This window comes from Sus scrofa, chromosome 6, assembly GCF_054392235.1.
Source record: "Sus scrofa isolate SSC_HxYL_T2T_F1_AM1 chromosome 6, Sscrofa_HxYL_maternal_Yorkshire_Landrace_v2.0, whole genome shotgun sequence".
Classification (NCBI taxonomy): domain Eukaryota; kingdom Metazoa; phylum Chordata; class Mammalia; order Artiodactyla; family Suidae; genus Sus; species Sus scrofa.
The window spans coordinates 123,167,102-123,191,906 of record NC_139388.1 but is presented as its reverse complement, the minus strand read 5'-3'; the positions used below and the strand labels follow the sequence as shown (position 1 = coordinate 123,191,906).

The following is a 24,805-nucleotide window of genomic DNA, read 5'->3' as shown; positions in this document are numbered from 1 at the left end:
CATTAGGACAGGAATAGGAAGGGACCTTGGAAACAAAGGCGGAAAGTTCTAGAAACAAAATACTGTTATACCAAGTGCCAAAATACTAAGTGCCGAGGGTGACGAGCACTAAATGTTTGAGGGATGCTTTCTGTGACATAGTAAAGGGGACTGATTTTAAAGACAATTTAACCCACTGCCTCACTTCATAGTTAGAACTGCAAAAAAAAATCCATAGGCTCTGAGTTTAGAGAAAATTAAGGTTATTAAGCAAAACTGAATTATAAGGAACTGGTTTGCTAAACATGTTTCTAAAACACTTGCCTAAATTAGGATGAAACATGATATTTGTACAGTTTACCCATTTATTTCCATTCAAATTGAAAATGTACATTTATTATTAACTCACTTTAACCAAAGGAAGAATCTCCTATGTCACAACTAAAATAGAGAGGGAAAAACTCTATGAATGCCTTTTCTAATACATAAAGCTATCTGAATTCACACATTTAACACACCTGAAAGTAAGCTTTGCACATTGTGGGACCTGAAATTAGGCTCTATTAGAATGGTTACCCTGAAATATTTGTAAGAGAAGATGAAAGACAATTTATCGCACTGATATCGTCATTGGGAAAATGATTTCCATGATATGATCCCATCCTATCACTTTTCCTCTTTTTCACTTTTATCTTAAGAGAATGGAGCATTGTTCTCCAAATCAACAGAAACACACAAGTCCTCAGAATAAGACAAATCCTTGTGTCACCATTGTGTGGTAATTTGCCATGGCACATGTAACACAGAACCGACTCACGGGAGCTGGAGTCCTGCATCACCCTAGATGCTAATATTTAGCACAACATCCATTTACACAAGTTGTCCATTTAACTAAGACATAAACAAAAAATGTGAATTCTATGGTACAATGACGGGAAATGTCCAAAGTAATATCACAAGATATTTTAATTGCATCAGTTAAACAAGTGCTTAGTGACACTTCTGGCATCCAGTGACTTTGGCCCTTGCTGAGACTGCTTTTCAAGAGATCAGACTGTTCCCCTCTCTCAGGACAGTCAAGCAGCCAAACCTGCACTAACCATGATGGGTTGTTCCGGAGCATGTTGACATACAACCCGATGAGAACATGTTCATCAGCTAGCCTGTCTGCCACATTCAGGCTGTACTGTATCCTGAAACAGGGTAGGAGGAGAGAAAGGGTGTTGTTAGGCAAGGTAGAGAGAAATAGGCAGAGCAGGTAGGAGAGAGTTTGTGGTGGCACAGAAGTTTAGAAAACCAAGCAAGTACAGGAAAAATTAGTGACGTTCTATGAAGAAAACACAAGCCAAATCCAAGCAATGAAATTCTCAATTCCATTTCACTCTCTTCAAAAATAAAGATTTCCACTTAGGTCTTTCAAGAAAACAGATTTGCATTCTTTAAACCACTAAGGCCAAGAAATTCATCTGTACAGTAAATACACTGAAATAAGTTGCAAGCAAAGATAATCATTGAGAAAATCAAATCTGAAGCTCAGTCATTTTAAAAAAGAGAGAAGGAAATTAAGGAAAGTCAGTAACAACACAGAAGTGTCTTCTCACAATAACTCCTTGGTGCTGTTAATGGTGTTATAACAGAGTTGCTCTGCCTACATCAAAACGGTGTTTCAAACACAAAGCACTTTTGACACAAATCTGCATTTTTAGTTCAGTTAATTCAGTGTTCCAGCACTCTCTGGCTTTAACTTACCCTTTACCCTTCAGCAAAGCTGGAGCAGCCCTAGCCAGCAGTTTGCTCTGCTCTACTTCACTGTCCTTGGGAGGAGAGCTGGTTAATAAGATGGGAAAGCCAAGAAGAGCATAAACACGGCAATGCATTCAAGAATAGAAACTGGCAACAGAAAACCCCACGTCTACATCTGAGCTACACTTGGACGGCTCTTTCATTACTTTGAAATGTTCAAGATGTTTTCAGATTTCCACAGAGTTGAACTAGGAGTAGAAACCTGGACTGAGAACCATAATTACAATTACACAAACCACCATGATCCCAGATTTGACCTCTGCTATTTGCTTAACAAATAGAAGGCATACGCCTGGACACAATGAAAATTCTTTCAGCATTCATTACACACTATCCTGTACACAGTCCAACATCTCACTAAGTCCTGCCAGCCATTAGATTCCACACAAAAAGTTTACTTCTCCAGCCTGCCCTCTATTCTCTGACTTCCTGTGTTGAAGAGAGAATTGAAAATTACCTAGTCTAAGAGACTGGTGTCATATTGAAAGTGTTTTGGGAGTTCCCATCGTGGTGCAGTGGTTAACGAATCCGACTAGGAACCATGAGGTTGCGGGTTCGATCCCTGCCCTTGCTCAGTGGGTTAACAATCCGGCGTTGCCGTGAGCTGTGTAGGTCACAGACTCGGCTCGGGTCCTGTGTTGCTGTGGCTCTGGCGTAGGCCGGAGGCTACAGCTCCAATTCGACCCCTAGCCTGGGAACCTCCATGTGCTGTGGGAGTGGCCCTAGAAATGGCAAAAAGACAAAAAAAAAAAAAAAAAAAAAAGAAAGTGTTTTGCTATTTTGAGCAGAAGTCACATGACTTTGGCTGTGAAGCTGCAAAGAAAACTTTCGGAAAAAAAGAGAATAAACTTTTGAGCCTCATAAATATATATTCATACTCCTTGTGTCTATAACTGGTGAAGTCTCATCAGTAGAGGAAATTCTTATCATTTTAGATTTATCAGGAAGAACACTCATTTTAATTAGTAATTTTAATAATTTAAAAGTTTAATGTCATTATATTAAAGGATAAAGAGGAATAGAAATAATAAGTGTGACCAAGCTAAAATCACCCAAGATTTACTGTAATGAATAGGCATGCTTCACCTGGAAATACAGTATTGATTCTTAGAATTATAACTGTACTTGTAATGTGCTTAAAGAGAGTTTGCTCTTTTGTAGGTTAAGGATTTGCCTTTCAACAGTGGTGTACCTAAAACTATTCTTCTTTCTCTTCATGGAGAATAGAAAAATTAACTATCTGACTTTTTACCACAAACCTCCCTAACTTTTCAAGAAGTTCTAAATCTAATACACACACACACAAAACACACATGTATAAGGATGGCTAATAAAGTCTTAAAAACTTTTAACTGCAAGGTTTAAGGTTTTACTACAAAGTACCACTTTTTTAGACCACAAAGTAAAAGATACAGAAACTTATAAATGTCATATTGGAATTATGCATATTATAATTGGAATCTTGTTTTATAATGGCATATATGACAAGATTCCTTAAATAGTGAGACTCCTGATAAATTTAAAATCAAATTTGATCTATAAAGAAACTATCTAGTATAGAATAGGCATTCAAATTTCAATATTCACTTACTGAATGTATGACTTCACTCGGCTTTTCAGGAATGCACCTACTACTTTAAAAAGGACAACTGCATCTGAACAAAATGGACTTTAAAAATGAAATTAGGCGTTCCCATTGTGACTCAGTGATAATGAACTCGACTACTACCCATGAGGACACAGGTCCAATTCCGGACCTCACTCAGCAGGTTAGGGATCCGTTGTTGCCAGAGCTGTGGTGTAGGTCACAGACTTGGCTTGGCTCTGGCATTGCTGTGGCTGTAGTGTAGGCCAGTGGCTCCAATTCAACCCTTAGCCTGGGAACCTCCATGTGTTGTGGGTGTGGTCCTAAGAAAAGAAAAATAATGTTCTCAGGGAATTTACTTTCCTGTTGAAATTATTTTTTATTATTATTATTTTTTTGCTATTTCTTGGGCTGCACCCACGGCATATGGAGGTTCCCAGGCTAGGGGTCTAATCGGAACTGTAGTCTCCGACCTATGCCAGAGCCACAGCAACGCAGGATCCGAGCCGCGTCTGTGACCTACACCACAGCTCACAGCAACGCTGGATCCTTAACCCACTGAGCAGGTGCAGGGACAGAACCCGCAACCTCATGGTTCCTAGTCAGATTCGTTAACCACTGTGTCATGACGGGAACTCCTGAAATTAATTTTTTAAAGCATATTGTCTTCCCCTTCTAAGACTATGAAATCTGTCTATCAGGGCTAAATAACCATTTTAAGCCCCTGGAGTTGATACTTTCCACCATCCCACCAAGGGAGTGTATCCCCAAAGCATATCCCTCTATGTTCATTATCTACTCACTATTGGTCTCCCCTCTCCGAAGTTTTTTATGACACAAGTTAGAACTACCCACTATATTAACTGACTTCAGATCCCTGTCAAACCACTCACAACACTGTGCAAAGTAGTAATCATTCCTCCCTCCAAATGAAACCATTTCTCTCTCTTACTATGTTACTTTGTCCCTTGAACCCCAGAAATTGTGATGTTTCCTTAAATCCAAGGCCTAATAATTACACAGGTACAACCTCTGATGATGGACATGCAAGAAGAAAAGAAAAGAAACACAGGTGGATCAGCCAGGAGGATGTGTTTGTTACAAATTACTTTTGTGACAACTGTGGGACAAGCACCAGCACTGGAGGAGCCCCACTGACACCAATATGATACAGGGTCAGCAGCAGGACAGAGCAGTGGCCCAGATTTTCCTTTGGTGGCTCATTCTCTTTTTCTCCAACTCTTTGTCCTCTCTCTCCTTCCTCTATTCCACTTGCCTGTCTCCCCTGCTCTTTCTTTTTTTTTTAATAGTTTTATTGAAATATAGTTGTGATAATTTCTGCTGCACAATAAAGAGATTCAGTTATACATATACACACATTGATTCTCTCTACAGATTCAAAGAAATCCCTATCACATTACCAATGGCATTTTTCACAGAACTAAAACAAGACATTTCAAAATTTGTATGGAAACCCAAAAGACCCTGAAGAGCCAAAGCCATCCTGGGAAAGGAAAATGGAGCTGGAGGAATCAGGCTCCCTAACTTCAGACTATACTACAAAGCTACAGTCATCAAAACAGTGCAGCACTGGTACAAAAACAGAACTATAGATCAGTGGAACAGGATAGAAAGCCCATAAATAAACCCCTGTTCTTTCCAGTCCCTACCTTCCTCAAAGGATGAGCAGTTGTTTATGAACACACATCTCTTGTCTCTCTTGTCCTTTTGTTGTCATTTTCTTGGCCTTGGCCCTTGGTGGTTCAAAGGGATCATTTAAATCTTTTCATGTTCCTTTCCTTTCTCACATGAATCCTTGGGAAAACCAGTTCTTGGACTATATGGGATGACATTCTCTGTATTTATGCGTTTGTGGAAATAAACCATTTATTTCATTTTGCAAGAGCTCTTAGAATCTGGTGCCAGGAGTATTTGTGACTTTTGGTACTCAGTGTCCGCATAGTTTCTCTACTATCTCGAATTAGCCTCAAATTCTTCTCCTCATAATCTATTTCTGGGAAGCCAAAAAATATGACCATGGATTGAAGAAGCCCAGCACATGAACAAAACAAGGGAAAAAACCCCACTCTTTCTAAATCAAATGGATCAAGAACCTAGAGAGCTGACCAGGAGGCAGGTTTCATTTAAAACTTGGGTCTATTAAGACTTTTCATGTGAAGTATCCTTTTTTTTTTTTTTCTTTTTCGTCTTTTTAGGGCCACACCTGCAGCATATGGAAGTTCCCAGGCTAGGGGTTGAATGGGAGCTGTAGCTGCCAGCCTGTGCCACAGCCACAGTAACATGGGATCTGAGTCACGTCTGTGACCTACACCACAGCTCACAGCAACGCCAGATTCTTAACCACTGAGTGAGGCCGGGGATGTAAACTGTGTCCTCAGGGATCCTAGTTAGATTCATTTCCCCTGAGCCATGACGGAAACTCCTCATGTGAAGTGTCTTTATCAGGATTTTGTTTGCAGCTCCCAAGGAGCTTGAAGAAGGGAAAAAAAGTGAAAAATTTTTCTCCTGAGTGAAGTTGGTGAGATTAGGTACTTTATTATGACCTCTTCAAAGCAATGTACTCTCACAATATTTCATTTTTAAATTAAAAATTTTTTTCTGGCCACACCCACAGCAAATGAAAGTTCCCAGGCCAGGGACTGAATCTGAGCTGCAGCTGTGGCCTATGCCATAGTTGTGGCAAAGCTGGCTCCTTAACCCATTGCACCAGGCTGGGGGTTGAATCCATGTCTCAGCAGCAATCCCAGCCATTGCAGCCAGATTCTTAACCCACTTCTCCACAGTGGAAACTCCTCTCACAACAATTTATAGAATAATTTATATTTTTGAACTTTCATTTTGTAGCTCTGGCAGTTTGCTTGGAGAAGCTTGGTGATATTTCCAATTTGTCCTGGGCTTTGGGATCAGGCAATATTGGAACCTTATCAAGAAGACAGTGCTTACAGCATGTCGGTATATCAGAACCTTACAATGGCTTTCCTGTGACTCCAGCTCTGGAAGCTTCTCTTTCTTCTGCATGCCTCGTCTTCAAATTTAACTGCAGTCTTCCTTTTAGCCTCTGAAATTGGGAACTACCTGGGGCTCCTCTTGACCCTGGGTAATGAATCTTTTCTAATCGCAATCTCAAGGAGAAGCAAGGCTACCATCCCTAAAATTCTGTGTATACAAATCTCTTTTTATTATTGTTATTTTCTTTTCACCAGGCCCTGCCAATGCATAAGCACATCTGTCTGCAGACACATTATCATTACCATAGGGTGCAGTGACAGTCATACCCTGGAGGGTATGACAAGTAGAATTTGAATTTCATGTGTTCTGCTGAAAGAAGAGAGGCAGGAAATTTTCCTTTAGATTATTCTTTTTTTATTTTTAAGCCTGCACTCGCAGCATACGACGGTTCCCAGGCAAGGGGTCGAATCAGAGATGTAGCCGCTGGGATGTGCCACAGTCTCAGCAACGCCAGATCAACCTAGGATCTGAGCCATGTCTGTGACCTATACCTCAGCTCACAGCAACGCTGGAGCCTCAACCCACTGAGTGAGGCCAGGACTCAAACCCATGTCCTCATAGATATTAGTCGGGTTCGTTAACTGCTGAGCCCTGATGGAAAGTCCTAGATTATCCTTTTCTAAAAAAGAAAAAAAAAATCTCTATTTTTCCACTAATTCCTTTTCATACTCTAGAAAAGAGCACATATAAAGATAAATGGCCTAAAATTTTTTATACACACACATACATACACAATGACACAATGGGTTTTGGAAGGATAGAACAATTTCAAAATATTTCATATTTCTTTATTTAAATTCAGCTTTTAATTTTTGGAGACTGTCAATGGATGCCAATATTTTTGCTAAAGTGAGAGCATTGTGGGGGGATTCTAAGGTAACGAAATCATACCCAAATGCTCCCTGGATTTTTGCTTAAGGCTGCAATATAGTTTTAAAAGCCTCTTCTGCTTATGCTATGTTACTGTATTAGCTCTGGCTAGATAATTTTTTCCCCCTTTTATTGGACATGAACATAAAGTGATTTAGATAAAAGTCCTGGATGCAGTCTCACAGAGCAACAGCATTATATAAGCAAATCAAGTTGGCATAATTATTATCACAGGGATTAAACAGAAAATAACATTTAAACCATGGCAAATTGAGAACAGACATTTCCTTTTTTACTGATTCTTAAATAGTTGATAGACTTGTGTGGTGTTTGGGCTTGTGAAGTCGATGCTTGTAAAACTGTCTCCCTCCTTAGCTGACTGTCACTTATAAATAACATTTTGCTTCTCACTGTGTAATTAACACAGTCTATACTGAGGTCATCAAACTAATTTAAATGCAATAACAAAGGAGTCTACAAGTCTACAAGTCAGTTTTGTCAAGAGATAATTTCTTGAAAAAAAAAAAACCCTATTTTCCCTTTCTTTTTCTAGCTTTCAATACCTTTGATCTGAAACATAAAATATCTGCCACATGCAAATCAGCAAACAAACCTACAAAATAGCTTAGTGTCTCAGTGCGAAAATGAGTTGTCATCAATTCAGGCTGGCATGAAAGTCGAAGCATCTTAAGCAAGTACCGTGAAGGAAATAAGAATTCTTAGGTCATATTTGATTCACTACATTTACTGTGTCATTCCCCAGATATTATCAAGTGGTATCAATTGCATTTTTTTTGCCAAGAGAGGCTCTAGAGAAGTTTGCTGGGTTCTGGGCATGTACAGACAACAATTAAAACAACTCTGGTAAGAGAATAAAAGTTATTGAAATGAAGAAGAGATGACAGCAGATGTAACTTTGCACTAACATTTTAGTTCAGGAAATAGGGTTGAATTTGAAGATCAGTTTAATGCATATTTGAAAAAAAATCTAGCATCTTAGTGGAGCTCTGGGGCTACAGGGAATAAATAATTATTTGCAGAGGGTGTTCATTTCCAATTTCATACAACATGCCCATAAAGTGTGAAAAGAATGAAGAACTCTTCAGGGTGGTTGATTTAGAAGTGTAATCTATTTTATGATGCTGATTGATAAATGTATCTACTTTCCTGACTAAAAAGGGATTGGCTTTAATCTTAGAAAATATTAACCATGGAGAAAACTGATTTTCAGAAGCAAAGGCTGAATTCAGTACCTCAATTTTATTTCTCTTCACTTCTGATTACCAAAGCACCAAAGCTTAAAGTTCAGTATGAACATTACATGTCAGATTAAGAAAATATAGGTTGTTAGGTAAAGACTCTTTGGGAAAGCAAAGTATCTGAAAGAACTGAAAAAGATGTAAATTAGCCTTTCTGGGGTTAAAGACCCAAACAAATCAACCAACTGACCAACCAGTCAACCAACAAAAATAACTCACAAAGGCTGTACCATTGTGAAGAACTGGGGGTGTTTGGGGCGGGTGGTATGTCTTCCCTGTCTGCACTGCTGGACCTAATACAGTATTAGGCATCAACCAAACGACATTGTAACAAACCAGAAAATACCATATCAAACTGTTCAACATAATCCGAATCATAAGCAATGTTCTAATATTTGACAGACTGATCAGATCTGGCTAGATATGATATATATAATAGCCAAAGTGTTTGATTCCTTTTGAGAGTGGTTGAGACTTGAGAGGTTGTATTTATAAAAAATATCTGTAAGACCTTTAAGAGATGCTTTTAAAATTGGAGGTAAAAAAAAATCTAGTCATTCAGACTTTTGCAATGTCCTTATTACAGCTAATGAAGAAATGGCCGTAATTAATGCAATGCATTTTACACAGGAAAGGACTGGTTTGCTCTCTCACATAACCAAGGTAAGGATTTTGGCAAGAAAATTTGGGTTTTGCAAAGGGAATATGATACCAACAAAGACAGCAAATGCTCAGAGCCAGAATGCTGTGGGCAGTGAGATGGGGAAAGGGCCTTTGGACCTGACTTTGCGGTCAGGTCCTGCAACAGTATATGGCAGGTTATCTTTCACAAGCTTAACCTTGTTGTCCCAGCATATGTCATATTTTGGAGCTCTTTTCCTATCAGTAATGATAAATTTCTATTGGCCTAGCTATTTTTTTCGTATAAATTCATGTACTTATAAGAAAACAATCTAGGTTTAGGGATATAGCTATGACCAAGAAAATGAATGGAGTTAGTCCACAAATTGCCTTATTTGACCCGCATTATACCAAATTGCTAATCAGCACTGAGTGTGAACACACACACATACACACATGAAGACTTCAAAGGGTTAAGGGAGAGTGCCTTTGAGAATTGTCCCTCTTCTTTTAAGTAAGGGAGAAATGAATCAAGAATATAGTTGGAAACACATATCAGAACACAGGATGGGACAGATGGTGTGGTAACCAGAGTTATGCCCTCATAAATCTCTGTGTTAGGTTACTAGGATGTCAAAAGACTTCAAAGATAGAGCCTGGTGCCTTTTGAAGATCAAAGTGGTATGCTTGTAAAGGACTCTAGGTGAGGAATGCCAGGAGTTTGTAGTGAGGATTCTGGAATGGTGATTTCCAATTCTTTCTCATTCTGCTTTATCTTTGTAAGATCTGTCACAAAGCAAAAGACCAAAAGTTCAGGCTAAATAAAATATCTGCTTGGCAAACTTCCTTACTTTTTAAATGCAGCCTTATCATTGCCCAGCACCATTCTTGGCTTGTTTAGATGTTAGGTTTCATCTGATTTTAAAAGGGTTGTTGGGGTGGGGTAGGAGTGAAGGCAGAGCTCTAGGTCCTATTTCTTTGGTTCAGTTCTAATTGTAGGAAAAGAGGGCCTTTAGCTCATGCCTACATTTGGCATGATGGATTTCTATCAACCTTAGTTTGTGGACATGGCTAGGAAATAAACAGTGAATCACACTGGCATTATCAAATGGTAGAAATTAAGCACGAAGAGCATGAAATTGGTTTTGAAGTTGCTGCTTCAATAGGCATCAGTCTGCCCTACCTGGGGGTATGGGGAATGGCCCAAGTCCAGTGGGACAGAAAGGTGTAAATCCTCAGGTCTGTTGCTGCATTATGGTCCAGCTAAATGATGGTATCCTGGCCTCACCCAGTTAGTGCTAAAATCATTCCAAGAGGCTCTTTAATTCCAGAGTCTGAGGAATCAGCATTCGGGGTCTTGCAGACTGTACAAAAGAGAATTGTCCAAAGAAGGGATCCAAAGTGGTGCTCTTCACACATATTCATCTTATACATACAGGTGTGAAGACAGAAAATCAAGAAAAGAAGTGGTAAAGAGAGAAAAGAGCTGAGCAGTCCAGCTCAAGTTGGAAATTCTTAATGGAATCTCGTGAAAACCCAGAAGACCTCTTTCCACCAGCACATACAAGAGGATTTTCATGAAGTAGGGCCGTCAGTCTAGCTATGCAACTACCAATAGGAATAGTGATTTTAGGGTTGGTATACTGACCATGTGCTGTGGTCAAGCTGATTTATATGCAGCTTTAGGAGTGAATGCTCCTCAGCCACTGGGCTGGATACACTTATTCCCTCAGGCAGCCTGAGGGATGCAAATAACGAGACCTCATTAAAAACCTCCCACAGACAGAGCAAGGCCCACTCAGAGAGGAAAGACATTCAGTGTACACAGCTTTATTGAACAGCACCCTTCAAACAGAGACCAGAGGCCGACCTCTGTGATGATAGGATGAACTGCAACCTTTAGATAACGTGCTTGTGGTTCAGAGGAAACATTCCAGAAGGACTAAAAATGGGGGCAAAAGGGGAAATGATCATATTTTGGGCTAATGAGTAGCGTGCACTCTGAAGGAATCAGAACAGTTCAGAGTATTATAGGAATATTTTAGAGTAGAAGGAGCCATGTTATCCATCTAGACGATTCCACCATAAGCACCATCCGAGCTGAAATGATATAAAATGATCTTCAGTAAGGATGGGGTCTATCTCTGCTTGATACTTGCAGAATGCAGAGCATCCTAATAAAAGTGCATTTTTCTCAGCATCACGCCAGATCTTCCCAAGATACAGGCACAGATCCGTGTTTCTAACAGAATTTACAGTTTTGGATTTTGTTTTAGAAAAGATGGTTGAACTTGCTGGTGGCTCTGAAAAGGAGTGTAAGAGGAGCACATTGGGGGTTTTCAACCCTAGGATTTCATTGTGGATGTTCTGTAGCTCAATCGCCTCCCATTTCTGCTTGTTACAGACTTGCTTAATTCATAGGATGGAAATACCATGAACAGCCACATTCTGTTTGTCTTGCTAATTACGTTTATGGGGAACATCTTCATCTCAGGTTCCTGCTGATGGACAAATCTGGGAACTCAGGGGAAAAAAAATCAGCAGCCTTCTGAGCTTCACTGTCTGCAAATCTTCACTAGAACATACCAGGCTATTACAGGGAAATTGGTACCTCAGCAGCTCTTGGGGGAAATTATTGATTATCTTTGTTTTATGAAACATAAGGCCACCGCCTTTTTTTTTTTTTTTTCTACTTAAAGGCATCGGCAATCTTACATTCAATTACTCACTCCAATTTTCTTACCTTTGTTTCTGCTTTCCTGTGATGTTTTTCTAAAAGAATTCCCCGGTGCTTTATTTGTGATATTTGATCAAATGACTTGGGGTACCTCTTGACCCCTGCATATTTACTCTGCTGGTTCTAAGAACAATATCTGCTTCACCTGTTCGCTTACATGGCAGTGGATCGTTGTGCAAAAAGATGAGACACAGATCCACCCTCTTTTGAAAAAAAGTTCCTGTTATTATCCATGATTTACTTTTGCAGAAACTGTATTTTCAAACTTGGTCTTGAGCCTCTAGCCTCGGGAATATAAGAGTTCACTAAAAAGAAGATTCTTTTATATCTGGAGCTTTACATTGTGAGATGTTTCAGAATTCCCATGATAATTCCCCATTGCATCTTGAAATTCCATTTCCCTGGCTTGCAATGGGCCACTCCAAGTGCTATAAAGGTGACTTTCTCAATGAGATAGAATGCATGCATGTAAAAGGGGCTTTCTCAATGAGACAGAATGCATGTGTGTCAGCAGTAAAATGAAAACATACCCTGCATTCTTACTGTGGATAGATTGTAAATGCAAGTTTCCAGGGGTGACATTAATTCCCAAAGCCATCCCAGCCCTCTTAGCATGCATCTAAATGAATGAAAGGGAACACTTGTGATGGACAGTTACAAACTAGTTTCTAACAATAATCTTCTGTGCTTGGCCTATATTAGAAAATTTTTTCCTGGCCACAGAATCACGGCTCATTACCAAAGACAGGGTTTATTTTATAATGGGATTGGAACTTACCTCCTGGTAATAAAAGGACTTCCTGAGGAGGGGACAGAGTGGGAGAACAGGCTGTCGTTCATGCTGGTTACAGGTCTGGGCGGCCTAAAAGAAAGAAAAAAAGTTGGATGGAAAGTTAAAACAAGGAAAAACCACAAGTTAAAAACTATTCATCATCTCTCAAGGAGAGAAGCTGGGAAGATCGGAGTTCTTGTTGTCCCCAGGATCAATATGAAATTTTACATTTTGCAATTAAATTCTTGAAGTGTTTTGGGGACGTTCCATTTCCTTGAGAAGAAGAGTGTCTGTTAAACACTGGGGGAAAGATCTCTGGACTTCACAGGAATGTTCATTCACAAGCTTTGAACGTTGGGGTTTCACTGAGTCATATTTTCGAATGGAATGAGTATTTGGGGGCAGGCTACTGCTTTCTAAAGGGAGAAGTTTGAAAACGTGCTGATAATCAGAATCTGCATCCTCTTGGAAAGAGGAGGATTCCTAAGGCTTTGGAAACTTCTTCTTGTGTTCCCATGATGATGGCTCCCCAAAGTATACCTGGTTTGTAAGGACCCGGTTACAAAACAATATTGTGCCTTCTTTGCTCTTTGCTCTAAGATGCAAGTCAGCAACAGAAGCATTTACTGACTCTCTGTTATCTGGATGATCTAAATAATAGGGTACACAATGCAAGGTATCCCCTTAACACTTTTTTTCATATGGCCAGAGAAAGAAAACAGGGTTCAATATTCTTAGGAATTGTCCTAGACCCTAAACATCAAGCTCATCACATGGTGTGTCATCCAGGTCTTAATTTTCATTTCATCTTGTCATTCTTTCCCTATCACTGGTGTCTTAGTTCAGGTAAAATGATGGAGTTGAGATCCCCATCTCATCTCCAGGAGGTGCTCAGTCTTATTTTAGGTTCACTGTCAGATGCTCTGTGGTATGATGATGAGATGGGATTTAGAGTTCAGAGGTAGATGATGGAGGCAGGGCAGCATTCTGAGTTGGGGGAAATTTGGGTTTCACTATAATTTTATATTTGGGTTTGATAGTATAGAATTTTTTGAAGACGAAACATGAACGCCGTAGCCTATAGAATTTATTTGTGTCAATTTGATTAAGAGCCAAATTTGTAATGGTTTAATTTTTTTTCCTTTTTTAGGACTGCACCTGTGGCATATGGAAGTTCCAGGGCTAGGGCTCGAATCCGAGTTGCAGTTGCTGGCCCATGCCACAGATGCAGCAATGCTAGATACTTAACCCACTAAGCGAGGTCAAGGATCAAACCCATATCCTCAAAGACACTATGTCAGTTTCTTAACCTACTGAGCCACAACAGGAATTCCTGTAATGGTTTAGTTTTTATCTTAGGAAACCAAGTATTAGTTATAGATTCTACAATGGAGAGACTCCAGGAAAAAAGGCAGACTTGTTTATCCCAATGTATTTATGGGGGGTGGGGACAGGATTCTAGTTAGGCTTTAAAATGTCAGCACTATATGCAAAACTTCATTGAAACTTTTGGTTCCCAGGGCCTGGTGCTAAACTGTGTTCTCAGATTTTTTTGAGAACAAATTTGTCGAGTGAGGTTAAAACTGCAGGTTCTCTATTTGATCTGCTCTAACATATTAGCTGAAGTTCTGAAAACTATCTCAGTGTTTTATACTACTTATTTAGGATGTGTCTTTGATGCATGAGACCAGTTTAAAGCTAATTCTGCTTTGAGCAGAACACTTTCACTTTCTGAGAAGAATGCTAATGTTAAACAAATGTGCTCTGTGAATTTCGAAAAGTTAGATACATCAGCTTTTAAAACAGTTGAATGAAATATCTTCACTTTAACCTTGCAAGAAGTGGAAAAAAAAATCCACTTGACCAACATTTCTGGTTGTGTCTTTTTACAAACTTTCCCATCTTGCTCGATCTCTATAATGAGAAAACATCTCTATAAAACGGAACACTTTTTAACTAGTCTGGTAAATTTTCTCTATTGAATCTGGTTTCCACAAAGCCGAAATTGCAGTTTCTTAGTAAATGGATTCACCTTTACGGTTTATCATAAAAATGTTGAACTTGGGACACAGAATGGCTAACCTTGGCACCAAATAGTGGCTTTCAAAGGGATTTATTTCCTGCACAATCAAATGGCAAGTTATTTTATCTAATAAACAGGTCACCTTGGGAATTTTAAACATATTTAATCTTATGAAAAAGAAGTAGCTCCAGAAGATAAAGTCACAGAGACTCATACAAAATTTTCCTTTTGAACGAGACCTTCACAAAGGACATTTTTATAAAATTGGCATTCTTTTCATAAATTGAAAGTGCTCAGCATCAGGCAGAATTAGTTATAAACTAGTTTCATGTCTCTCACTTGTTTTATGTCTCATAACCACTTATAATTATGATGACAAATCTTTATTAGCACACTGGGGACTACTGAACTACTTACCAAGTATCTCTTTGGGCAGCAAAAAATTGAATAGAATAGAGACAGTTAATCATGGTAACATTTACAAGCAATACAGTAGCTAAGAACAAAAGCAAAATATCAAAATATCACCACTTAACTGGCTTTTATGTGCCTATGATAATTTAGAACAGCTAAATGGACAGCATAGTTTAAGATTAGAAGTCTTAGATCTCCCCCTGACCCCCGCCAAAAAAAAGACATGACTATCCATTCAGGGAAATATCATTTGAATAGCAAACAGAAAAATGTCCAAAGCTAACAGAAAAAAAAAAAATCTGTTCTAATACAGATTGGACATTGTGTATCAGGAATTTTCTGTATGTTATTTCAACAATCAAACATTTTGTAAAATTTGTCTTTCATTTTTATTTTTTATTTTATTTTTCTTTTTATGGCTATACCTGCTGCATATGGAAGTTCCCGGGCTAGGGGTTGAAGAGGAGCTGTAGTTGCTAGCAGCGCCAGATCCTTAACCCACTGATTGAGGGCAGGGATTGAATCCGCATCCTCATGGAGACTACATTGGGTCCTTAACCTGCTGAGCCACAATGGGAACTCCTCATCAACCCACTTCTTGATGTCAACAAGCAAACACAGGCCCTGCAGTGCAGGAGGTTGTGTTGAACTTTGCAAAATGAAGGGCAGTTCAGAAGGAAGGGAACCGCCTGTTCTAGAGGCTTCCCGAGGCACCTGAGACTACATACCTGAGGCAGGCAATGAGTTTCTTTTTTTAAAGATAACACCCAGGAAGAAATATTTTCTTCTACCTAAGCCTCCTCCATATTCTGGGCCTGAGAGAGGGCCCAGGGCATGAGGCTTTGAGGAGGTGGAAGGCGTGGGTGGTAGCACTGCTCAATGGCCCAATTCTCTCTGCTCCTCAAAGTCACACATACTTTGGAGACTTTATTTTTGCTTTTTTTGGGGGGGGGGTGGCGCACTCATGGCATATGGAGGTTCCCAGGCTAGGGGTCGAATCAGAACTACAGCTGCTGGCCTGCACCACAGCCATAGCAACACCAGATCCAAGCCACGTTTGTGACCTACACCACAGCTCACGGCAACACCAGATCCTTAACCCACTGATTAAGGCCAGGGATTGAACCTGCAACCTCATTGTTCCTAGTTGGATTCGTTTCCCCTGTGCCACAATGGGGAACTCCAAGGAGACTTTTTTTAAAGTCTGTTTTTATATCATCTGATGAATTTCGCCACCGATTCCCACCTCTTCAACCTTCCTCTGCACAGGCCACGATTTTTCTAAAGTTATGTAGCTCAGGATAAAACAACAACAACGACAGCAACAATTTCTAGATTTGGGGCCTCTTTAAGATGATGGGCTCTGCAGAGAAAAGAAACAAAGGGCTTCTCTATTTGGGACTCAAAGCACATTTGACATGAAGGTACAGTGTGCTTTAATATTTCCTCACCCACTGGTTAGTAACATCCAATTGTGCAAATACCAATAGCCTTATTTTATAACTACGCTTTTTGAATATTTTCCACTTCAAGGTGAATTATATAGTGTTGCAGATGTGTACATCTGGACAGGAGTACTGCATACCTTGCCAAGAAAAAAATGATAATAACATGACTTTCACATGTATGTATGTATGTATGTATGTATGTATGTCTTTTTAGGGCGGTACCTGTGGCACATGGAAGCTCCCAGGATAAGTATCAAATTGGAGCTACAGCTGCTGGCCTACACCACAGCCATAGCAACTGAGGATCCAAGGTGCGTTTATGATCTACACCACAGCTCGCAACAGATCCTTAACCCATGAGCGAGGCCAGGGATCAGACCAATGGGAACTTCCTCACTCTGTTTTTTAAGAAAATAAAACTTAAAGCTTGGTCCTGGACAACTGATACCAAAGTAATTGTCTTTGCTTGGATCCACACTCGTGTCAATGAAGAAAGATGTCTCTTAGTCTGTAAGGCAGAGATACTTACACAATGTGGGCCAAGTTGAGTGGTTTCTCAGGCTGGTCGGGGAACATGGGATGCAAAGGTTCACGGCTGGAAGCACAGCTCAGAGACTTGCTTAATGCATTAGTGAGTTTCTTGGCAGGTGATTTCTGGAAGGAAGAGGAAGGTTCGAGATAAGAATCAACATTTTTTTTTCTTTTCTTTTTAGGGCCATATCTACGGCATATGGAAGCTCTCAGGCTAGGGATCAAATCCGGGCCACAGCCACAGCCACACCAAATCTGAGTTGCATCTATGACTTATGCCACAGCTTAGGGCAATGCCAGGTCCTTAACCCACTGAGTGAGGCCAGGGATAGAACCGGCATCCTCATGGGTACTAGTCGGGTTCTTAACCTGCTGAGCTACAACGGGAACTCCAACAACCAACACCTATGTGACATTTTATCAGATACTTTGCATTCAGAGTAGACATACGCATTCATTCATTCATTCATTCATTCAAGAACTCTTCTCTGAGAATCTATTCTAAGTCAGGGAGTTGGCTCAGTGCTGGGACTAGAGTGTTCGGAATATGCTACGAGGGGACCTGCCTCCGGCTGCTTAGTTTCAGCAAATGCTGTGATAAATGCAAGTAGTTATTCTGCTCAAGACATCTTAGCTGGGACTTCATGAACAGCATGAGTTCTCCTGACAAACTCTCAGGGGACTGGAAGGTAATTCCAGATGGAGGAAGAACAGGGGACCTTGTTCTGGAGAGGAAAGCAGGAAACAGAGCTTTGAAGTCTTATATGCCAGGGCCAGGACTGTGGTCTTTATGTCAAAGGCTGAGGGAGACAATGAAGAGCTACTCAGAGGTGACAGGACCATATCTGATTCTAGAAGGACTGCTTCTCCTTAAGAACAGAAATCAGTTTTAGAGGAGCTAGGAGTGGGAGGAAGGAGATGAGCAGGAGGTTTTGCAGGAATCCAGGAGCAAGAAGTTTCAAGGGTGGCTGGATATATCTGGTTAGAAGTAAAAGCAGAACTTCAGAGTCTTTAGAATTTAAAGTTCATGTTACTTCTAGAGCATCATGCCACCACTCTCTCTCTCTCGACCATACTTGAGGCATGCGGAAGTTCCCGGGCCAGGGATCGAACCCATGCTGCTACAGTGACAACTCCAGATTCTTAACCTGCTGTGCCACAAGAGAACTCCATGCCATCTCTTTTTCATTTTGACTAATGGAATGTTTATCTTAATATTTCACAGCCAAGATTATCAAAACAGGCTATCGCATATAAGAAATCTTTACCTCAAGTTTTCCTTTCTGTGAGGAGCAATTTAGAATTTTGCCTTTTCCTTTTACGCAGAGTCCATAATTGGCAAAATTATGAAGTAGCTTTTGTCCTCTTCATTTAAAAGCTAAATAATGGGAGCATTGTTCAAGAAATCCCTCTTGGACTGATAGGAGATGCAATTCTTAGAACACAAAACAGCAGTAACAACAGTTCTTCACCCCGTAATTACTGGGGCTCCTTTGTCCTGGTGAGGAGTCTGACCCTACTTTGTAGCGACACTGCCCTGCCATATAACTGTAGAGTCCACAACCCCTAAGAATAAGGCTCCTTATCTGATTTTAGCCTTTCCATACAACAATAATTAAAAATGATTAGGCTTCAAACACCAACCCTCTTGGATTTGGGATAAAACATATTTGAAAATCGGTAACATGCTGACAATAAGAAAATAGACAGTATTTTCTCCTACCTTCTCTACTAAATTGTATTTCATGATCTGTTTATCTATTCTTAGCACGTGATGCAGGCAACAGTGACGGGTGGCATTTGAACTCTCACCCAGCCCTTGATACGCAGTACCTGAGTGAGGAACTCTTATTTGAACTCCGAATCTGACATGTGTTAAACGATTAATACATTCACACTGAATATCAGTTCCCAATAATAATTCCTAGAAAGAGCATTCTGATTTAAAATACATATTCTGATTATCTTTTTTTTTTAAGAAAAGAAAACAAGTTACTCTTTAAGTAAAAGACTATAGATTGATTTGAGATATGTTAAACTGTAGGAAAAAACTATCTAAAAAGTTTGCCTTTTCTTATGATAGAACTATTCCAAGAGGAGTTAGCAAGGCTGACAGTACAGCTCACAGAAACCAATTTGTATATAGAGCAATACTTTGGCAGACGCACCAGAACAACATCACTGGATCTGGTTTTTGGGTTTAACTGAGACAGAAGTCAGCAAACTGTAAGCCACTTGAATAGCAAGCTCCCTGAGTCAAATTCCTCCCACAGACCCAGTGCCAAGTGCTCCTGAGAACACTTCCGTCACAAGGACAGGTTACCTTTAGCAAGTTAGTCGCTTGCACAATTTCTGAAAAGATGATTTTCTAATAGAGCCACAATCTTCCCCTCTTCCAAAAAAGTAAAATGGAACTGCATTATGAAGCCCATACACTCACAAGTCTTTCCATCATGTTCCAGTCATGCACTTAAGACAACTCCAGGGAGTTCCCATTGTGGCTCAGTGGTAATGAACCTGACTAGTGTCCATGAGGATGTGAGTTCAACTCCTGGCCTCGCTCAGTGGGTTAAGGATCCTGCATTGCTGTGAATTGTGGTGTAGGTTGCACATGTGGCTTGGATCCTGAGTGGCACTGCAGTGGCGTAGGCTGGAAGTTGCAGTTCTGATTCAACCCCTAACCTGGGAACTTATATATGCCACAGGTGTGGCTCTAAATAGACAAAAACAAAACAAAACAAAAACCACCACTAGCAACTCCACAGTCTAAGAAAAAAGGAACGAAAAATAATTTGTAAGCAATTGCCGCAAACACGCCGCCTGCCCCCAACCCCAACTTGAAAGGAACCTTAACTTACTGTGAAAATGATATTATGGTCCAGATGGTGTTTGCTGTTTCGTTGTTACCTAAACCCAAACTGTATTCCAAGAAGTAATATAGTCTGAGTCTTCCTATATTTTAAGTCTTAGGAAGCTACGCTGGGTTCGGACACAATTAGTAAGAGATCCCAGTAAGATGAGGAGTGGGAGGGGAAAGGAGGAAATGTTAGATTAGAAGGTAAGTTTGCCTCTCGATTCTGTCACCATCCTTGTGATCCCCTTGCCTTCTGGATGGCGCTCACACATCCCACTGTAAGTGTGGCCTGGGTCTTGCCTTACCCAGGACGTGTACTCTTTCATTTGGTGCTGGTTGCTATGGGAACCACCGGCATGACCCCTCCAGAAGCAGTCCTGACAGAGCTGGTAATTGTGACACTGTTGGCATCGGTAGCGAAATCCCATCATGCTCTCACTGTGGCAGTACGAACACTCAACTGGATGGAAGACTGAGGGGGCAGTAGATGAGGAAAAACAAGAAAACAAAAGCATGAGCCAGAATAAGGAAAAATACGGCCCCAAACAAATTGCATTTTTCTGTTGCACCCCATGATTTCCAATGAGAGTTTTGGCTGAGAGAAGCATTAAGTTTATTCCTAGACTCTCACTACCCTTTTCAAGCATGTGTGTGTGTGTGTGTGTGTGTGTGTGTGTGTATGTGTGTGTGTGCACACACACATGTACTTGGGGGTGGGTGGGTGGGGGTGTGGAAGAAATGAAATGAGATGGAGGATGGGAGTTCTTTTAACAACACATCTCTGTCATGCCATTTGCTCTTTCTACTCCCGTTTCTCACACTGTAAGAATATAAATTACTCAAACTGGCTCGCCTTTCCCCCAAATTGCTCTCTGTCTCCAAGAGACCAGCACAGCGCACTGAAGATGCAGAAGCACAATGGAGGAACACAGCTGACTGTCCAGTGGGTGGAGAGCAAATATTAGAGAAATGGAAAATGAGAGGAAGGATAAAGAAGGGGAATGGAAGGAGAGTAGAAAAATTGGATGAGAGTATCAAGTTACTTTGTGAAAAATGGAGTAGCAGAGTTCCCTGGTGGCTCAGTGGGTTAAGGATCTGGCATTGTCACTGCTGTGCGTTGGGTTCTGCTACCGCTTGGGTTGGAGCTCTGGACCTGGAACTTCTGCCTGCTGGGGCGCAGCCAAAAGAAAAATGGAGTAGCGAATGGGCTTATTTAATGAATGACATTGCCTTTGTTTAAAAAATAGATTAAAAAATTTTCTTGATAGGCAGATAGATAGGGTTCAAAGAGATGAGTAAATTATCTGAATACAGTTCTAATTCAGATAGTTCAAGAGACGCTTAACTTTCTTAGGCAGGAAATTTGAATTACAAAGCAGGTAAGGTAAAATATTTGAGATCTGAAGCTAAGCAATGATCATATCCAAGTAGTTTCATGCCGTGAGCTAAAGACAACCAAGAGTTCTAGCCTTTGGTAAAGTTAGTCTCTGGCTAACCAGGCAGGGAAAATAATGCAAATAAAAATGAATTCCTGCTGTGGCACACTGACTGGGACCCGTGGCATCTCTGCAGTAGCAGGATGTGGGTTCCATCCCCAGCCCAGCACAGTGGGTTAAAGGACCTGGTGTTGCTACTGCTGTCGCATAAGCCACAACTATGGCTCAGATCTGATCCCTGGCCTGGGAACTCCATGCGTCAAGGGGAAGCCAAAAAAGGGAAAAAAAAAGATGAAAATTAAATTGTAAAAACAATAATATAACCAGTTCTGAACATGTTGTCTTCTGAACCAGCATCACATCCTCCTTTTCTGGCTCCTGAGAGAGGCTGAAATAAGACCTGAATCTAGGGACATGTTCTGGGGCGGGGCCTAAGGAACTCATTTCCTGTGACAGGAAATACAGAGCCAGAAGGAATGAAATGACAACTTTATAATTGGAAAATGACTAGTTCTTGAACTGCAAACAGTAATATGAACTCATCCTGCATGATCTGGACCTTGACTGCTCTGCTCTTGCAGATGAATAAGAAGCACTTAAAAAAAATCTACGATTGGTAGTGATTATAGAGAAACTAGTAAGTTCATTCTTTAAATTGTCTTCATGAGCAGAACAGGATACATTTTTAACTTTAAGAGAGATAATAAGAAGAGATGCTAACTGTTCTAAATGGGTATTTAAAATTAGTTAACTTTAGGAGTTCCCTTGTGGCAAAGTGGGTTAAGAATGTGGCATTGTCACTGCAGCTGCTTGGGTTGCTACTGTGGTGAAGGTTTGATCCCTGGCCTGGGAACTTTCCTATGCTATGGGCATGGCCAATAAATAAAAATAAGCTAGGGAGTTCCTTTCGTGGCCCAGTGGTTAACTAACCAGACTAGGATCCATGAGAATGTGGGTTCCATCCCTGGCCTCTCTCAGTGGGTTAAGGATGCGGCATTACTGTGAGCTGTAGTGCAGAAGTCACAGATGTGGTTTGGATCTTGTGTTGCTGTGGCTGTGGTGTAGGCTGGCAGCTGCAGCTCCAATTTGACCCCTAGCCTGGGAACTTCTATATGCAACACCTATGGCCCTAAAAAAAAAAAAAAGAAAAAAAAAAAAAAAGCTAACTTTAATCCCATTGCATATTAAAGAAGTGTTCAGAAGTTAGGATTCCAGTAAGAGGAGATAAATTATTTTATTTTTAATGCTAGAGAATTCCCAGAGTTAAATTAAACAATAAATAAGAACATCTAAAGATCAGATGGAGGCACTGAATTGTTTTATGTTTAAATTTCTTTAAGTCTTGTTCTGAACTGTATTTCATATTGAAGTTTGGATATGCAAAAACGAATTACTTTTATTATATAAATACTTGCTTTTATTTTAAAAAGCACATTACTCATTTCTTTTATGTAACTACTACTGTTGAAAGCTTACAATTTGTAGCATAAGACTAAAGATTAGCAAAGTGCTATCATACAGTTTTGTCTTGTTTTGTTTTTCCTATCTCCTCTACCTGGTCGAGTGCCAGGAATACCAACAGTGAAGAAAGAGTCAATGCCAGGTATACCAACAGTGGAAGGTCACACCTAAAAAAATACTAGAAAATGTTATATTTCTTATTAAGATTCTTCTTCTGTTACAGCAAATATTTAAGCTACACCTGACTTGTGAGAGACAGACTGTGTGTGAGATTTAATAAGTTTTTAAAACAGTCCTAATTTTGCAATGCATCCATAAGGTCTTACTGATCAAAGAGAGAGGTTAGTTCTATGAAGACTCAGAACTATTTCCCCAAAACAATGACCTTGGCTTTGTAGCTAAAGACTTGATGGCCTAATTTCACTAATTAAAAAAATTGCCTTGGCCCAATAGTAACTACTCACCGTTTTCTACATTTGCCAGTCGATGCAGAAGGGGCAGCCAGACCAGACACTGTGGGGGAGGATCTGACATGAGCGTGTCCAAGAAACCATTTAAGGTGACTTTTTTCTGCATCAAAAAACCCATAAAAATTGAGAACAGAGAATAATCTTAATATACCTGCTATGTAAATATCATTTGAGATAGAAGAAACGAGACATTCAATTAACCCCTCATACATCAAGAAACAGAGCTTGAAACTAGTTCCGAATTTAAAAGATTAATTGCTTTCTGTATTTAAGCATACATAGGACTGAATTATCTCCACTGAGCCCGAGTCAATATTATCACAAGGAGAAAAACCATTATGAGAGGATCATTTCCATACATGAAAATGATGAGGAAAGATGGAGAGTAGACGTTCTCTAAAACATTTTACCCAAATAGTGCATCATATAGCACATTCCACAATTCCCATATCAGTTACTATTCTAAATTTGTGGAATAGCTTCCCTTTCAGACTTCCCCAACTTCCATAAGGACTATTTTGTGGTTAATGTGAATAGTTCTGCTGTACAAGATTAGGAGGGAATCCTGTTCAGAGGGAACCATCTTCCGTGTCAGAAAAGAATAGTCTAAATTTTTAAAAAAAATTTCCTTCTCTCCTTTCTTTATATTTCTTTTCTCACAATTCAGTCTGCTTCTGTGTCATTATCCTGGTGCTTTCTGATGTATAAAAGAAATGCAATTTATCTGTTTCTTTCAAAATGACAAAATTAAGAAGGTACAGTAATATTTCTTAAAATGATATTGTAACAGTATGACTAACAAAATCTTACATGCAAAAGCCACTATTTTATTTAAAATTTTGAATTAGAAGATCAAGGTGGATGGCATGGTTTTATATTTTTAGATGAGAAATCAGTATTGAAGTGTATTTAAGCCTTTTAAAGGCTTAAACTTTACACTAATTATTCTACTTTGCAAATAATTTTATTAATTTTTTTTATCAGAAGGTATTTACAATTTTAGCTTTATCTCATAATACTAAATAACTTAAGCTTTTTATTGGGTTGTTATTAACATGATTATTAAGAGATAAATTATGTAAAGTATAAGCAACGAGACAGTATTTTTTTAAAAAGCTACTACATCATGTCTAAAATACTGCTGTCTTTCAAAACAATCACTTGGGATGGCTTTCTATGAAGCAATTAAAACAATTTTGGAATTTCCTCATTCAAACTGCTGTTACAGCCAGTATATGAAGCACAAAAACAAAAGCATCTTAATTTCTTGTATTTCCTCTTTTTGTACTTCACATAATTTTATCCATTTGACCATTCATCACACTAGCTAAAAATCACTCCTGGAAGTCAAAAGTGCTACTGTGATTTTCAACATATATAAAGTTCTCATCATCAAGAATATACAAAAGATTATTTAACATATAATTGCATTATATAATTATATAATACCTATAGGATATTTCAAAAGGAATTTTGAGCAAGAGCACTATCTTTATAATTCTGTTTGAATCT

General features: G+C 39.6%; 1 protein-coding gene across 22 annotated transcripts in view; it reads right to left on the bottom strand.

The window, feature by feature from the left end:
* The window catches only part of DTNA (dystrobrevin alpha), a 218,448-nt gene that overhangs the window by 55,821 nt on the left and 137,822 nt on the right, over nucleotides 1–24,805 (bottom strand). For 12 of the 22 annotated variants that reach the window (XM_084964449.1, XM_084964453.1, XM_084964448.1 and 9 more), the window contains exons 7-10: nucleotides 23,288–23,393; nucleotides 20,232–20,398; nucleotides 17,071–17,195; nucleotides 12,663–12,746 (exon numbers count right to left, since the gene is read on the bottom strand). In XM_084964449.1, coding sequence (XP_084820575.1) covers nucleotides 12,663–12,746; nucleotides 17,071–17,195; nucleotides 20,232–20,398; nucleotides 23,288–23,393 — 482 coding nt within the window. Of the gene's footprint in view, nucleotides 1–1,079; nucleotides 1,173–1,728; nucleotides 1,807–10,795; nucleotides 10,886–12,662; nucleotides 12,747–17,066; nucleotides 17,196–20,231; nucleotides 20,399–23,287; nucleotides 23,394–24,805 lie in introns of those variants that run through there. The other 10 variants (XM_021096233.2, XM_013999288.3, XM_084964443.1 and 7 more) reach the window with 3 other exon arrangements.